At 35.0% G+C, this 17,779-nt stretch overlaps 1 protein-coding gene across 1 annotated transcript in view; it reads left to right on the plus strand.

The window, feature by feature from the left end:
• NRG3 (neuregulin 3) overlaps nucleotides 1-17,779 on the plus strand; it is a 418,813-nt gene that overhangs the window by 168,691 nt on the left and 232,343 nt on the right. Inside the window, exon 2 of the mRNA XM_055791158.1 lies at nucleotides 1,452-1,581. Coding sequence (XP_055647133.1) covers nucleotides 1,452-1,581 — 130 coding nt within the window. The remainder of the gene's footprint in view (nucleotides 1-1,451; nucleotides 1,582-17,779) is intronic.

Here is a 17,779-nt window from a genome sequence, read left to right on the forward strand (position 1 = left end):
TCTCTCTGGGTGGGGAGAAAAAAAAAAAAAAAAAAAGTCTTGCATACAAAGATCAGGGTGTGGATTTTCTTATTCTTTTCAAATATTTTATTAATCTTCCTTTGCTTAGTCTGGTTAACAAGGAAAACTTGTAGTGCTATTTGAGATAAGAATACACTAAGAATAAAAAAAAAGTTACTTTGAAAGACTTTTACAATTACTTGAGTTGTCTTGCAGGACAGTACTTACAGGTGTATTGTATTTCAGTGTTTTGATTTTCACCTTGGTATTAACTTGTTGGCTATTTACTTTATATCAAGTTATGAGAAAAGAGCAACTTAATGTGTTTCTATAATTTTGAATTTGTAAAGTTCTATGTGCATTGAGCACAGCTTCATTCCTTTGATAGCAGGTAGCAGAATATTTTGTAATAGTCTGTATGGTACATAACGTCCACCTATAATTTTAACATATAGTATATTAAATCCTGGTCTTTTTCCCCACAAAATGAGTAGGAATTTAAACTTTGAGAATTAAGATTGTATAAGGACATTGAATCATGGTGCTCTGGAAATCAGTGTCTACTTTGAAAATCACACTTCATTAGAAAGAACCTTGCCTTAGTGAAGAAAATTAAAATATCTATCAGACGTCTTCCTCTGAAAATTTCACTTAATTGTTGAATAATCCAACCGGATTGGGAAGGTTAAAGAGATATATTAGAAGACAGGAATGATAGCTCACCCTGACGTGCTGTCAGCCTATTCCAAATCTCATCATGTAACTGCGTATTCCAAAGTTACAGCCAACAGTCCAAACTATAATCAGGTTTTTGAACTGTGTTGCTGGGGTGTTTGGACAGACCTATAGAAACCTAACAGATAGTGTACCTGAAATGACACAATCTGTGGTGCATTGCTTGTATTTAAGTTCTAGGCCAATTATTGTGACTGGTGATTCAAATTAGCATTGTCCTTAGGTTTTTGGCTTTGTTTTCTTTTGTTGTGTGGTTTATGTTGTGGGTTTGTTTTTTTAAGGTTGTTACTATATTCAGTATTTTTGCTCCTTTTTCATGGAAAAGTATTTTATTAAAAACCATATGTCAGTATATTAATATAAAATATAGCTCTTGGTTAAAGAATACAAAATAGGTGTGCTTACGTTTTGGAAGGGATACTTTGGAAATTACAAGTACTTGAAATTATACTGAACCCTGCTGTATTCTAGTTCATTTTCCTGGTAGTATTTCCAAATACAAGGTTCCTTTTGTGAATCTTTTTAAGAAGCTTGATTGCAAATAATGTTGGGATTACACTGAATTGTGTGTGCCCTGTGCTTTCCATTTCTATTAATTAGTCTGTCTTGATCAGTTGATGTTACTGAGACCAATTTGATCAAATTTACTTAATGTATACTTTAAAAACATCCAATATTTAGCCTTTCTTTTTTTTGTTTGTTTTGTTTCTCCATAGATACTACAACGTATTCCACTGAGCGATCTGAGCACTTTAAGCCATGCAAAGACAAGGATCTTGCATATTGTCTCAATGAAGGGGAATGCTTTGTGATTGAAACTTTAACAGGATCACATAAACACTGCCGGTAAGTCATTTGTGAAGAAGTTGAAAAAAAAAGTCTTTTGTCCAAGGGAGAAAGCATTAGAAAAACGTAAAAATTCAAACTTAGAATGTTATAAAGCAATGACATTTGCCTCCAATTTGATTGCATCTCTGGTAATTGATTTTTTCACTAATCTGCAATCTTTAGAAATAGAAAAATGAAAATAGAAAAAGCAACATTTTGATTATTTTTACAGATAAGAAAAATCTTCAATATTCTGTTTTGTAATCATATAAACAAGTAAGGATTAATGTTTTGGGGTTTTTTAACACGTTAAAATCCTAGGTTCTTCTACATATCAAAGTGTTCCTTTAGTTTGGGTGCTCAAAGTGGAGCTTTGACAACAGCTTTATGCACTTTTCATTGACTGAGAGTAAGACTTGTTCAGTTAATAGTTTTAAGAATTAGGGTTTCTTAAGTTTAGTTACTGAAAGACAAAATAAACTGTAATATCCATCTGAACCTGCTATATAGCTGCTGTACAGTTTTATACTCCTGAACTTCTGTTAACATCTATCACCACCTTGAATGTATTTGAAAGACTATCAGAAAGCAAGCCAGATCTCCAGATGTAAGTATTCTAGATGTAGCAGCCAGTAAAAGGGAGTGATATGCAGAAGGAATACTGTAACATCTTCATAAAGATGAGAAGAAAAATACTTCTGAAATATTCAAACAATCTTTTAAACGGAAGTGGTCCAAAATGAAAACCTGTACTTGTGATGTTTTAATTTACTCCTAAGATACTGTATGTGGCATACAGAAGGTGTATCTAAGATGCTTATATGCCCAAATTCTAAACTAGCATATAAATACATGTATAACACTAATAGAAATAATGCATCCAAGATATTCAGAAGCTTTCCTCAGTGATTTGGGACTTAAGCTGCTAAATCCCACTGAAAGTAGGAAAAAAAAAAGTCACAAAGTCGTAGGTGCCTGGTTTGAAAGTGGAAGTTTATGGATTTCAGGATTGATGAAAGTCTGTTTATCGTTAGAACAGTATTCCTAAGATTTTTGCTTTTAATACTATGCTGGTAATTTTTCCCCATTCAGTTGTATATGCTTCCGTGACCGTTCATTTATCGTCTTTGTCTTCTTATGGCATGCTTATGAAAATGAGTCATTAATTATGGGAAAAATGATGAGGTTTTCAACTTTCACAAAAAAAACAAACATTTTTTTTTATCAAAGCAGCAGGTGTGTGATTTTCAGTCTTAGTGTCATGAGCGGATCAGAATATTCAAACTGCACAAAACTAATACAAATTAATAGCATTGATAAATTGATATATAGGAGGATTTTTAATTAGGGTGGTAAATTTATTTGAACAGAGTATTGTAGTAAACTGTATGGATTATACTCCTGCAGATATTTAAAATATTATTTCATAAGAAATCAGTCTCTTGTTTGTTTGTTTGACTTTTAAGATCTTTCCTCTTAAATAATAAATATATGTTATTTATTTGCATATAAATATATTTATATATACAATAAATAAAAATAAACAAATTCTTGTTTATTTTCTGTGATTGTAATGCTGCAGTCTGACTAAGGGTTAGAAGTTTTTTCCATCCAAGCTTTCCCCCCTAACTAAAGAAGCTGGAGTGATGGGTTTTCGTTCTTTCCAGCAGAGTGGTATTTTTTCATTGCTTTCTCTTGAGGTTTTTCTTCCATAGGGAAATGTGGGTGTCATTTGTGAATCTGTTGGCTCCTGTGTGTAACAGGTTTGCATTGCTTGTACAAGTTTCAGGCATTGACACGTTCTCTGGGAATTAAACATCTGCTTATTTCAGTGGGTACTTTCAAGTGTGCAGCGTGAAAAGACACGTATTAAGCAATAAAAATTCATATAGCAAGAGAAGACACCTTTTAAAATTTAAAAGGTGATAAAACTAGTCATAATGCTTTGTAAGGACCTTCAACACTGCAAGCAGCAGCTTGTTCAGGATCACTTTTATGATACTGATATGTATGTCATTAATGAAGAGAAACCTTTTAATTTGACCTTCAAATTCTGTATCTCTACCTTGGTAACAGATTATGTGTCTCTTCGTTAGAACCAGTGTTGTAGTGAGTAGGATGCAGGTGGTTTTCTATCTGTAGCCTAGAACCATGTTCTGAAATAGCAGCTAGAATATAAGCATATAGAAAAATACAATATTGGTGTACTGTATTTGCCCTTAAAGTAGGAAAAAAGTAATTTTCCCTGAGAGAATGAAAGCATTGTGGAATTCCCGTTGCAATTAAAAAAATCATTTGAATGCAGAATTATGAAGACTTAGAGAGTGAAATGATACTTTGTTCTCAGAATCAAGCTGCATTGTGTATTTTCATTGGGAGTTTGATTTTGTGTATGTTCTGGGAACAGAGCACCAATTTCCTGAAATGGGAATTTGCCATGTGGAACAGCTGCAGATCGAAGACCTTGATGTAGCAAAAAATTTTGGTCCCACTTCCTCAGGTTTAAAGAGTGTTAGTAAATTATATGCTTAGGCAGTTGTTCTTGTTGTGTGTACGTGTTTAAGGACAAAAATGCTAATGATTGTTAAAGCAAAAAAAAAAAAATTTAGATACTTGATAGCAATTAATATATACTTGAGTTAGATCCTGGACCTCTTCTGTATGCTCATGAACCACACTGTCAATGCAAACATCTCAACTGGCAGTTCAAGCACCTTTCAGAGTTGACAAAATTCATCATACTCTTGTGTGACGATAGATGAGCATGTGTTGAACTCCAGCAGTCAGTAATGGCATTGGCAGCTGGATGTTGTAGAGCACTGGCTCTTATAACTTTTTTCTGTTTTGAGATACATGCCTTACTAAGATTGAAGCTTGAATTTTGGCGAGTAGGACTAGCATGCACCCTTGCTAAAGGGCAAGAGGGAGGCCAGTGGCAGGAGACCACTGGGAACAAGGGAGTCTGAAGCAGCCCTGCTCATGCATCTTCCAGTCTTAGCCACCTACAGTGGAGGTTTCCTGAAGTCATGGGATTTGTTTTTTAGTTTAGTTGACAAAGTGAGGGGAAAAGGGGAAAAAAAAAAAAAAAAAAAAAAAAGGAACGCTTACAGTTTTGAATTCTATAATTCCATTTTTTTTTTTTTTTTACTCCCTGTCTCTTGATAAAAAATTTCCTGGGGATGTAAACTGGCAGAGTTCTCCTGCGTGGTTAGATAACAAGATACGCTGGATGTTGTTTGTGCTATTTTAAAGGTGTGACTTCAGTATTTATTTTTGTGAATGGTTTAACACAGGCTTGTTTTAAGGATAGGGTAGGTCAACAGTAGAGAAACATCAAATTTAGCTTCTCCATATGCTGGTGGATTTTTTTTCGGTTTTCTTTCCCTGTTGCCTTCTTGAGAATTTAAGCTGAATAGTGAGGGTGCTTTTATTTGTTGTTTACACAAAACAAATCAAGTAGACAGTCAACACTGACATGTCAGCATTTAACTGGGTATTACATAATGCAGGCTTTAAAAAAAAAAGGTAGTTTAGGATTTGTCTTTACAATTTTACTTCAAAGACCCTATCTCAAGTGACAGTGGGTTTGGGGGGAGTGTCTTGGGTTTTTTTGTTGTTGTTTTGGGTGGGTTTTTTGCGTGAATCCTACTTGTTGGTTTTTTTTTTTTCTTTTTAGCCCCTTCATTTTCTTCTGATTACCCATTTAGGACTGGAAAACACTGGGTGAATGAGTGGCTAAAACTTTTGAGGGGAGGATTGTGCTGTTAAATTTCTCTTCTGAAAGAAGCCATTAAGACTATTGTATATGCACTGGAAATCTTGGCATTGGCAATGAACTGTAATGTCCTCCTTATTGATTTGAATACACTGGATGAGAGATTCTTTTGTCCTTTCTTCCTGTCCTTCATCTCTCCTTCACAATACAAGTGGTAGAAAACCGGAATAAATTTTCTAACAACAGAGAGTGAAAGAACATATTCACAAATGCACAGTAAACAAAATATCATTCCCAGTTAATCAAATTACAGCAGGCTGTACATATACATCTAAAGAGCATTACTATGGTTGCTATTCGAGAGTTCTCAGATTTCACAGGACAGGCTACTTCTGATGCATCTGTCTTGCTCTAATGAATTTTGAGATTGATTGATCTTGCTCATTTTTAAGCATAAAAATTACCATTTTTACACTTAGTTGATTAAAAAATGATACTAGTTTTGCTCGGCTTTGTTTAAAATCTGTTGTGAGACCAAAAGGATTAAATTCCCATTTAATGAAAGTCCAGTTTGGATAAATGGTTTATATACTGTCAGGTTTTATTGTGAGTCTTTTGCACAGTAGTAACTGTAATCCAGGCGTAGCTCTTGCTGCCAGGAAAAGCAGGAGAAAGGGATCAAACAAATGGGACTTTAGAACAGCTCTGAGCATGGCATATGATGCATGCAGTTAACAATGTTAAACATCTAAAAGGATAAAAATATAGTATCCTCATTTTAGTTATGTGGCTTGTTACCTAGGCTTTTGCAGTCTGACCTAGGTGTCTTGAAGTACCAGCTAATCCATTTTGTGTGTCGTCCCCCCCCATCTTGTATTAGTGACACTTTCCCAGGGCACTTGCAACTTGTAAATACAGCAAACCCCCAAAATTGCTCACTACTGGATAGCACTGAAAAAATAAAGCGTTTAATTAATTTTACAGTATTACAACGTTAGCTTCATCAAAAATACTCCGTTGCATTAAGCTGGCAACATACCATACAGCTAAAAGAATTTAAAGGAGGAAGAAAGCTGTGCTTAAAATTTAAGATACTTTCTATGTCAAGGGCAATCAACAGCCCTCCTGTTGTGAAAATTATTGATTTATGAGTGTAGCTGGAGCACATATCTAGGTTATATTTGTGTAGTTGCACACATCAGTAGCTGGAAATGCTACAGTTTTTACTTCCATGTTTACTTAAGAAAAGCTGAGGTGAACTTGAAATACCACATTAGGTAGCTCCAAGCTGTTGTTAAGCACCTGTATTTTAATAGATACCACACTGCATTATTATTCTATCACCAGCTTATTCAGCAGTGCTTTCACAACTTGTGGTTGCCTTCAGCAATGTAATTGTTTCTGTTGGCTCGAAGGAAATAGCCTGTGGGCCTAAAACCTTGTGACTGTGATACATTTCAAAACTCTGGCCTGTAAGAAGTTAGGAAGCAGAATTTCTGGCCAAGACTACAGTCACGTGGATTGCACAGCCCAAGGGCAGAATCAGGTCAACTATATTCATATACTCAAGACAGTGCTAGTAAACAACAAATAAGTAAAAACCATTATTTCTTTAATATTAATAACAAATCTGCAATTTGCTTTTCCCTTTTTTATTAGAAAACCTCATGCTTTTTATATCTAGTTTTAGATATACTTTTTTCCTTCATACAAAAAGCACCCCGAAAAACCAAACTGCTTCTGTGCATTCTCTTTCAAGCTCCTGCCCCTTGAAATTATAGGAAGACATTGCATGAGTTTGCTGTTGCATGCTTGTTTTATCCTTTTAAACCTTTTTAGATGTAAATTGTGAAGAATAATGGTTTCTGAATCTCAAAATCAAATGGTAGACATCTCTAGGTATCGTAATTTTCTTGGTATTACCTGATCTTACAGGATATTTACCATTTGGTCTGAAATTTTCTGTAATCAACACATAGGATTTGAGCTCATTTAATTAGGATCAGTTAATTGGAATCAAAACGAAGTTGTTTTTTTCCAAATACTAACCTTCACCTGCATAATAACAGTACTTTCTCGGTTATCCATCTTCTTTTTCTAATAGTCCTCTAAAATTAAAACCCTTCAAGTCTGATTTTGTGGTATGAGATTACAATAAAACACAATTAGTTTTTAAATTTAAAGATTGAGTCTTTTAACATCCTCCCCTGGTGAAACAGTGCAAGAGCATGTTATCTGAGAGGTACACTAAACACGGCTGTGTTCAACACCTGATTTGTGCTTTCATAATTTAACATTCAAAGATAGGGGCTCTCAAGAAAGCTTCTTGTCAAAGTAATTATTGATTAATTTTCACAGTCTCAACACTCCATTTTACAGTAGTTTTTATTTACAGATTATTTTCTAGATTATTGCATTTAGCAGATACCTACGTTCTTCAATCTTCTGTAACTTCTGTGGCAGAAAATACTTTCAGCTTGAAAAAATGTATATATTCAAATTGAAAAGTCTTACAAAGTTCAATTACTTTCAAATATCCGCAAAACTGAGTGTTTTAATGCAGCAGTGTAACAGTCTGTATTTCAAACATGACAGACGTTTTCCTTGATGTGTTTACAAAAATTCACCCTTCAGCACATGCTTAAATTTTTGAGTACTGCAATAAATTGCTCTTTATTACTGTTGTTGCTCTGGGTATCATTCCTGCATGCATAAGCAGCTCTGTTCACCAGAGAAGTCACTGGTAGAACATCTATTCTCCTCCTTTAAACATTTTCTGAAAACAACTTTTATTAATCTTATTATTTGGGGGAGGATAAATTAATTTCATGAAAAAATGAAAGCATAAAATAAAGCTTTCTATATAGTGATGGTTTTAAGTTTCTACTGAGATCCTGTACTTGGTATTCATAGTATTTCAGATTTTATTTGCTTTCAGCTGAGCACCTTAAACAAACCAGATTTCCTAATGATTTCCTTTGAAAAACTTTGATTACTTAACAGTAACAGTAATTTCTTGGTTCCATTTCTGTCTTTTGAAGTCATGAATTACACTTCTGCTTCAGGTTATGATGAAGATATACTTCTCCTGTCAGAGCAATAAGGTAAAAGCCACAAAATACTATACACATAAAATTTATGCCCAGATATTTAAATTACACACTAATTAAACTTAACTCACCTGTGATTCATTTGATATAAGAAAATGTCCATAGAAATAAATCAAGATCCATAGTCCATTTAATCTTGTTTGAAATGCTTATTCAAATTATTATTCTTGAAAGAGTTTGAGGAAGAAGAAGAAATAAAGGAGAAATTGGGTAGCTGTGCATCCAAAGTTAATGCTGAAGCTTAAGAGAATGAATAGGTTTTAAGCTTATGTCAGCATGGAGGACTGAAAAACTGGAATTCATTTCTCTTTCCCAGAATAATAAAAGACTAATGTAAATCCATTTTCAGTTAGCGTGAATTATGGGAAAAGTAGTTACAGGCTTAGTATGTCCCTCGCCTACTTTTTAAGCCACACATTTGTAGTTCACAGATAATAGCTGTCAAATCAGTGTTAATTCTTTCATTTATGTACGTACACAGTTATTTCTCAACCATAAGAGAAGTATAATTTCTTAGAACAACCAGTAATGTGAGTGAAACAAAAGTATTTCTGAAAGCTTTAACTATCATCTCTTTCTGGAGGACTGGAAGAGAATGAGACCCAGTTCTGCTGCCTTTGCTTTTGGCACGATCCCTTCACTTAGCTGAAGGATGTGCTGGACTATAACCTTCAATTTCAGTAGAGAGAAATGGCAAATGTAGTTGCCAGACCAGCAGCTGAGTTAGCCTTCCCCCCGGCCCCAGCCACTACCAATAATTCTTATATTTCTTGATTTGGCACCTAAGTGGGAGATCGGGAAGCAATGCTGTGCTAACATTTATTCTTGTGTCTCACTAGCAAGAATATGTAAAGCCGGTGGAACCTTGAATTTTTATCACCACCTTTTCTTGTGCCTACACATGTTTTTGAAGCTGGGTCTTGTCACTATAGGTTAGCAAGGCATCTTGATTGTATAGCGTATCTCCACTGGCAGAGATGATTCAAATCCATTCTATGTAAAATACAAACTTCCATGAGGAAAGTTGATCTGTTAATGGAAGAAACTGTCTCCTGTTTCCTATTTCCAAAGGGAAAATAAAGTTATTTTCAGTTATATCAGTATATCAGGTTATATCAGTATATGCTGTCTGGAACTAAATAAAGGATGAAAAGGTATATTCTGGAAATTGGAAAAATACAAAATGCTAGAGTCCTTCCCTGCAAAGGAATATTCTATAAATTTATAAGAATTTGTTTTTTTTCTCACCTTGCTATCCAAAACTTGCCAGTGAAAAAGGGACTGTATAGATTCTGTAGTACAAAGTATTTGTAGAAAAGAAAACCTTAAAAGGCATGGGTGCAAATAATTGACGGCATATGCTGCATCTGCCTTGAAGCTAACGTATGCAAATATTCTGCTATCAAACTGCTTTTAAATTAACTTGGAAATGAGTTAGGGTTTTTGTTGTTGTTTGTTTTACCTCCCTTAGGCAGGAAGGAATTTGTGAAATGCGTAATGCAGACATCTGAAATCTCTCTAAATTCTTATATTTACCAGTGCCTTAAGTACACTGTAAGCAGTAACATTTCCAACCTAACCCTGTCTGCAGACCTTCTCCCAGTAGATCTGCTGGAAGGAACCTTGTTAGGAGAAGAAATAAACTCTGGACAGTTGAGTCATTTAAATAGAAACAAATGCCAATGATATTAAAATGCTAGTTGCCAAGATTTAATCCACTACTAATCTAGATTAATGTAAATGAGAAGAACAGAAAATCCCATTTCCTCTACCCCTTGCTGCAAAGCAAGCCCTTCCTACTATCTGTGATAGGAAGAGGGGAAGTGAGGTAAAAATGTGTGGATTCTGTACCGTTATGAAAACTGTGTATCTGAGATTAGCTAGGCAGACAAACTGTCATATATGAATTATGTTAAAGAGATAAATATTCTGGTTCTTTGCCTATACCCATTACTGTAGTGTTTAGGAGTGAATGGATCATCTGAATTTGAAACAAGTTCCTTGAATTTAGTCCAGTGCAGGTAGTGATGAACTCTTTAAGCAACCTGCCAACAGTATTTAAAAAGGAGTATCTAATAAGAAATGCCAAGTATAAAATTTATGTCAGGTGTGTTCAGAAGTATCTCCAGAAGGTTGTTGGGGAAACATGCTTTGTGATTGCAGGCTGCCCAGAGAGGCTGTGGAGTCTCTTCTCGAGTCATTCAAAACCCATTGGACACCACCCTGTGCAGCCTGCTCCAGGTGAGCCTGCTTAGGCAGGGGGGTGGGCTAGACGATCTCCAAGGGTCCCTTCCAGTCTTGACCATGCTGTGATCTTTTGGGCTATATTTGTGCTTTATCAGTCACTTTGCTAGATTGAAAACTACAGTTTTTACAATAATTATGCTGTTGAAAAAGGCTAGTGTTAGAAAACTAGAGTAATAATTTGACTTCTACTTGACTGGCATACAAATTTGAGGTCAAACTGCAGGCTGCTTAAGATACTTATAATGTGCCAGTGGTATCTTGTTAATTGCGCTATTGAAATATAAAGGATGTGTGACAGAGGAATGTCATATACAGAGACGAAGTTAGAGGTTATCTCTGGAATTACTTTCGAAGGGCAAGCCTCTGCTATGAATTACTAAGGCCATGTAAAAGGAACTTAAACAGTTAAAAATTATCATTTGCCTGTTTTGCAGTCTGGATTATAATGGTGGACACCATAGGAGATTATTCAAGAAAGCACTTTTGCCTGATGTCAAGCTTGTTCTTAAATTGCAACTATGGAAGCAGTACAGATGTTTCAAACTCAAAAGTAACTATCTATGAATTTCTTCAGAATCTCTAGGAAAAAGGAATTTTTATCGGCCGTATTGGACACTTTTTAGATATTCTTTCTTGCTTTGTACAGATCTTTCCTATGTGGCACTTCATGGTTATGACATCATTTAGATGCACAGCTGTGATGGGACAAAGTGAGATTTGAAGGGATTATACTTCTGGGGAATTTAGACATGCTATTGCAGTAAATAAGGGAGAAAGTTCATTGTTTTTTTTCCTTAAATCTTGATATTATTCAAGCAAGTTTAATCCACAGTAGCAAGTTAGAGGCAAAAAAAGCATGAAGATCATCTTTCTTCAGAGATGTTCCAATTACTTACCTTTCAGGTACAGGGTCTGGTATAGTCTAGGACAGAAAGTTTTTAAGGGATATCTATGTATTTATATATTTTAATAGATAGAAATATAGAATTTATATATTTCTAATACCCTGCTAGGCACTCCATGTATGAAATGAAGTCTTCAAAGAACTTTGCATCTTGGGAAAATAGAGGCACACCATAAAATATAAATATTGTAGAGAAAAAATTGATGTGTGCTATTTATTGTAATATTACGTGTGTTGGAAAAAGAAGGTTTATTTCAGGCTCTGGTATGAATGTGTATGTGATTTTTACCTCATCATGTAATTATCAGAATAACTTTTAAATAGGTTTTGTTGTTTTCTGAAACAGGATTTTGGTCACTTCTAAAAGTTTAATGTTCAAAACTGGTCTTACGTCTACTTAATTAAGTCCTCAACTGATTTCAGTAGGAATACTCGGGTTGAATAAAATTTGAAAATTCCATTGTGTCTTATATTAGAGTATATTCTGGGTAATTATTTTAAACAGACAGATGAATATTACAGCTGCATACACTTTTTTTCCCCTGCACGTCTCTGTTCTGCTCAGTCATGGCAACTACAGTTTCAAGTGATTTCTGCATATTTGGTTATGTGTAGCCATCCGTTCTTCCCTCGTCTTTTTCTCTTAATTTTGTGCTTAAAGAAGAAGCAACTTGAAGAACAGTATCTAGGATAATTAGACTTAATCTCTTGCTGCCTTATGCCCCGAAAATCAGAAATTTGATATTAATTGTCCAACATGAAGACAAAAGAAAAAAATATTAGTAGTAATTTTAGGGAGGGTGAGGACTTGAGTGATCTTATCTCAGAACTTTACTTTGAATTGCAGAAAATAGAACCAAACTCCAGAGGTTTGATATGTTTTTAGTTATATGTTTTGTTCTAGTTTTTCCAGGATGGAATCGGTTAGATGACTTTTAAATATCTAGCCTTTTTATATTTCTCAACAGGTTTTTCCCCTTGTGCTTTTTTTCATTTTCCCCTTCAAATTAAAATTGGACCTGTGGGAAATTCAGAGGCATTGCTTTGTTGTCCTTCAACTAAAAAAAATAACCCCAAACCAAAAACAACCCCCCCAAAAAAACCCACCCCCCCCAAACAAACCAAACCCCCAAGGCTTTTGGTTTTTTTGAATCTGTAAACCATAGAGGACCACGTTCCTGCAAAGAGGAGTAGAGGAGAAAGCAGAAAAACAACAGCAGAGCCAACTGTTAGTTTATGGCATAAAATGAATTTCTGATTTGCCAAGATCTGTAGGTCTTGTATGCAAGTACTTTGAGAAAAAGTTTCAGTTATTGACTAATGAAAATACGGCCACAAATGCTCAATGTTTCTGTTTTCTTTAAGGCCACTGGGTAGGATGGGACCATTTCACAGTGTCCCCTGCTGTTTCAGAGCTCAGATGTGAACTGCTGTTTTTATTATGCGTTTATTGAAAATGATGGGTATTGGTGCCACAGTATATTACAAATGTCCATGTGAATTGAACCAGAGGAGGGATTTTTAAGACCAGCACTATGAGAACGTGTCTTGACAGTAGACATTATAATAAATATTTCTCTTTAAGTATTTTTGATTAATACTGAATCTGCAGTTTCATTAAGGGGAATATTATATTATTAGAACCACTTCAGTATTTAAAATTAAAAGCAATACGTGCAGTATTGTACCTGAGGAATAAAGCCAACAAAAGATGGTCTTTACAATATACACTCGTTTTGCTTTTTTTAGTCTTATTTTCAGCTATCATCGTTAATGGGATTTTTCTTTTCTTTAGAGTTTAGTCACCTTTGGTAGATGTCTAATACAGTCATTGAAAACTGGGCTCAAAAAGGATCTGGGGATGTCATTCATGGTCACACAAAGGCAGTAAACTTCTGTCAGATGTCTGTCTGACCTTCTCTGAAAGACCTCTCAGATTGGTGATTTTATAATGTTCCTGGTCAATACATTTGAGTCATCTTTCATCTTTCCATAGGAAGGATTTTTCTGAGGTGCAGTCTAATTATTTTTTAGCAGAAATTCATGCCTATTACTGCTTGTTCTGTTTAGCATGGAAACATTACTGCTTTCTTTGTAAATTCTTTTTACAGCTTATTTAAGTTTATCACTTCCTCCACACAATGCGTCTTTCTGGAGGCTAACTTTTCCAGTCTTACCTCAAAAGTGATGCTTTCCAGATCTTGAATTCTGGCTCTACAAAGTTTAAGTAAGTTTAGTTCATGGGAATGATTTCACAAAGGCCTTTGTACCACTTTTGGGGCAGAAGATGAAGACTGATTCAGTCTACTTAGTTGTTGGCTGCACCCATGCATGTTGGCCATGTAGCTGTCATAGTTGGTGACTTCAGGTGTGCTAACTTTGCAACCATACCAGAAAGCTTACTTTGAACTAAGATCATCTATGCAGTGTAGGATCAGCTGATGTTTTCAGGGTCACTTAGATGGCTAGTCTGCATAAAAATTCTTACTAATAAGCAAAAAAAAAAAAAATCTTTGCATTTCCTAAAATATTTCAGTCTAAAATATTTAAAATTGGAATGCTAAAAATAATAAGGATGGGGTAAAGAATGATTACAAGCAGTAAAATGCTTTAGAATATTTTCTTGAAAAGCTTTTGGGCATCAGTTTTGTTTTCTGAAATGAAGGAGTCTTCAGTAAAAATTTGAGCTTATTTAATCAATTTCATCTTCTGTATATTGAACAGGCTTTTTTGTTTGTCCCCTCACCCCTACTTCCTCTCTTAAAACCAATAAGGAAAACTAACAGCCTTGTGACTGTTCCTTGAAACTCAACGATGTAATATAGGTGACTGTATTTTTATAATGGAACTCAAAACCATCAAATTTTCAGATCCTGGTTTTGCCTGATAGGCAAAATGAGTTCTTTTGTACACCCTTAGCTAGTAAAACATTTCATCTGTGTAAAAAAAAAAAAAAAAAAAAAAAAACAAACAAAAAAACCCACAAACCCCCCCCCAAAAAAAAAACCCCAAAACACCCCCCCCCCCCCAAAAAAAAAAAAAAACCAAAACCAAAACACCTCTGAAACCCCCAAAATCACTATAGTAGAATGACAGGAAGAGGACAAAAGGCAGAATCAAAATACCACTTTTTTCTAACTTCTCACTAAACACTTAAATCACCAAGATGTGTAATGATGACTCCCACATATCAGATAGGGGGTTTTGTGCTTTGTTGAGGGTTTTTTTGTTGTTTTTTCCTTTCTGTTCCCTCCAAATTTACATTAGCCGCAGGTGATTGTGATGACCTGCTGTGATATCAGTGGTAGGTGTGTTGCTCATCTGTTGATTTCTAAGGTGATCATCCCTGGAGTAAATGGTGTAACTTCCTGTTCTATTTTAAATCTCCATTAACATAATCAGTTCCCATTGGAAGGAAAGCTGAGCATCCCCACGTATCCTAACATCTTGTGTTCTGTTGCATAGCTTAGCATACTGCTTGTTATCTGTGTTAAATCATGTACCAAATGTTGTAATTGAGAAGTTAGAATAAACCCCCCTGCAAATAGGTCAGCATATACACTGTGGATATTTAACACTTGTCAGAAAATCCTTATGGTGTAAGGTCATTACTGTGTATGCTGGAAAGTACTGCAAGACTCAGCAGAGCTTTAGTTGGGTGCCTTTATGCAGAGCTTTAATTCTGAATAGAGCCATGATAGTTTTCAGAGATTTAAAACACACACATAAAAAAAAAATATCACAACCAAATTAATTTAAATTATGACTTCATTTTTATCAGTAGTGTTGAATATGAAAACTAGCTTTAAAATGATGCTTTTAAATTCTGTATTTTGAACATACTGCTAAATGTTTGCTTGTTTATTTTACGCTCATTGGAAGGTGCAAAGGAAGCACTGGATATTAAATATAAAATGATGATTAAATCACCATGTTCTGGAAAGATGACCAAACGTGAACAAAAATGTCACCTTACTGAATTATAGTATTTACCACTGTCTTAGCTTTGAAATAAATGCAAATAGAAAGTTCAAGGTCTCTGCACAGATTATTGCATTTTTAATTCTTGTCTTCTGCTGATGTTAGATCTGAAAGGAAATTTGTCCTGACCTTATCAGGTGCTGATGTATGTTGCTTTCTGCATACCTGTCAGTCTGTATTTCTTATTATCCATTATTCTCCTGGCAAGGACCTGCAGATGCTGCAGTTCCCTCCCTGAAAGTGCAGAGCCTGCATGCTTTAGGAGAGCTGGAGCTGGTGTGCGAATTTTATGCAGTATTCAGCTGATTTCAGTAGTCCTAATCAAAGCCTTCTGACTCCATGCTGGAACAGCAATAATACAGTAATAGGAGAAAAATTAAAATTGTCTGGTAAATCCTGAACTTTGAGCACACAAGTCACTGGATTTCTTTTTACAGCAGTCTGAAATTGCATGACTTTAATTAGCCTTTACACCTTGAATGGGAATGGCAACACTGTTGACTAATTTCAGGGAAATAAATTTACAATTTTTAAAGATTTTTGGACATTTTTTGTAAATATTTCTAAAAAAGATACAAAACCTACAAATAAAAAATTAAAAATGAATACATAAAAAATAAGATACAATCACCATGTCTAGCTTTCATGGTAACAATCTTTTGCTCTTGGAGCAAAGTATAGTGAAACAATGAAGGTTTTAGACAATACTAAAATTTCCTTTTAGAAATGTCTTTAATTGTGGAAAATTTAAGCATATAAACATATTCAAGGAATGAGTTTTAATTTAATTTTGTGTCAGATATTGTAGTCAAGTTTGTAATTTCTGTTCTTTGGTTGAATACAAATACTTTGAGCTGTAATATGAAAAAAAGTATATTGCTGATAAAGAAATGATATCCAGAAAGAAGATGTGGTGTAAGGTACAGTTGTGTGCTTAGAAGAAATACAAAGAACATTCTGCAAGATAAATTGTAAGACGTACTGGATGTTTTCAGCAAGCCGTGTGGGTTTGTGATTTATTTTTAATGAAGCACGATCTGTATTAAAAGCCTTCATATTTTGATGAAAGCTAAGTTTATATATATGTGACAGATGTTATCATCATTGTGATTTATGCTTAAAACTGTCTGAAAAACCTTTTTCTAACTTTGAGTTTAAATGCTAAGCTTGCCTCATTATCTCTTCATGAGGCAACTGAATTCTGTGCACAATATCTTTTTTCAGATGATACACTTGCTAGCGCTTTCACAGGAAGCATCCTGCTTGGAGTTCAGTACTTTCATGACTGAATAAATCTCAATAGTGTCATGGAAATGAAATACAAATGACAATGCAAACTGAGCAGATAAATAACTTGTAACTAAAGTACTAGCTAACTTGAAATACTGAAGAGGTCGTAGCTTCTTACTACATGTACTTACTTACAGTACTACATGTACTGTAGATGTCTTAAAAATAGTAGTACTTAGTCTTTGCAAAAGTTATTTTGTCTGTACCTTTCCTATCCTACCATGCTTCATCACAACTTCATGGAGCAATTGCATTTTTTTAAAAAGCATATTACCAAAAAAAATAGAAAATCGACTTTTTGTTTATTAGTTTTAGAAAAAAAAATTGAGGACACGGGGGAAAAAAAAAAATCAGAAATTGAGTGAAGCCTCAGTCTGATTTTACTGGCCTCAGGAAAATCCCTGCAGACAGGCCATATTCCTCTGATGTCATTTCATACAAAAGTATGTGAGGATTTCTCTTCCATCTTGTGTTTTTGTTATTTTGGGTCTGGTAAGGAAAAGGTAGAATTTAAACGTGATACGTAAAGTGAAGATTAGGGGGCTGGAGTTGATGGGGTCTCTCTGGCAGACTTTTGATGCTGCAGAATGGAATTTTGCCCAAGGGCTGCACTTGAGTCACACTGCCCCTTTACTTTTGCCCTTCTTTGTGTCCCTTTCTTCTTCTTCTTGTTACTTTAAGTCCTTTCTGATGCCATGCAGATAATACTGAGGTTCTGGCTTTCTGGGTCTGTTACCATTTCAGAAGTCTGGAGGAGCAGTGTAAAGCGCACACACAGTGACTGTCCCAGGTGGAGCATTGCTAGTGGGCTGCCTTCTGAAGGAATTTTCAAGTTTCTGCTTGGATTTCTCACTGTGACTGAAGCTCCTGGTATAGCTCATGAGGATGACCAAATCCTAGAATGAGGGTTTCTGTAATCTTGTTAGGGAAATACTAAGAAAAACCTGAAACAGATTGTCGCACCATCAT

Source organism: Falco peregrinus, chromosome 1 (assembly GCF_023634155.1).
Source record: "Falco peregrinus isolate bFalPer1 chromosome 1, bFalPer1.pri, whole genome shotgun sequence".
Lineage (NCBI taxonomy): Eukaryota > Metazoa > Chordata > Aves > Falconiformes > Falconidae > Falco > Falco peregrinus.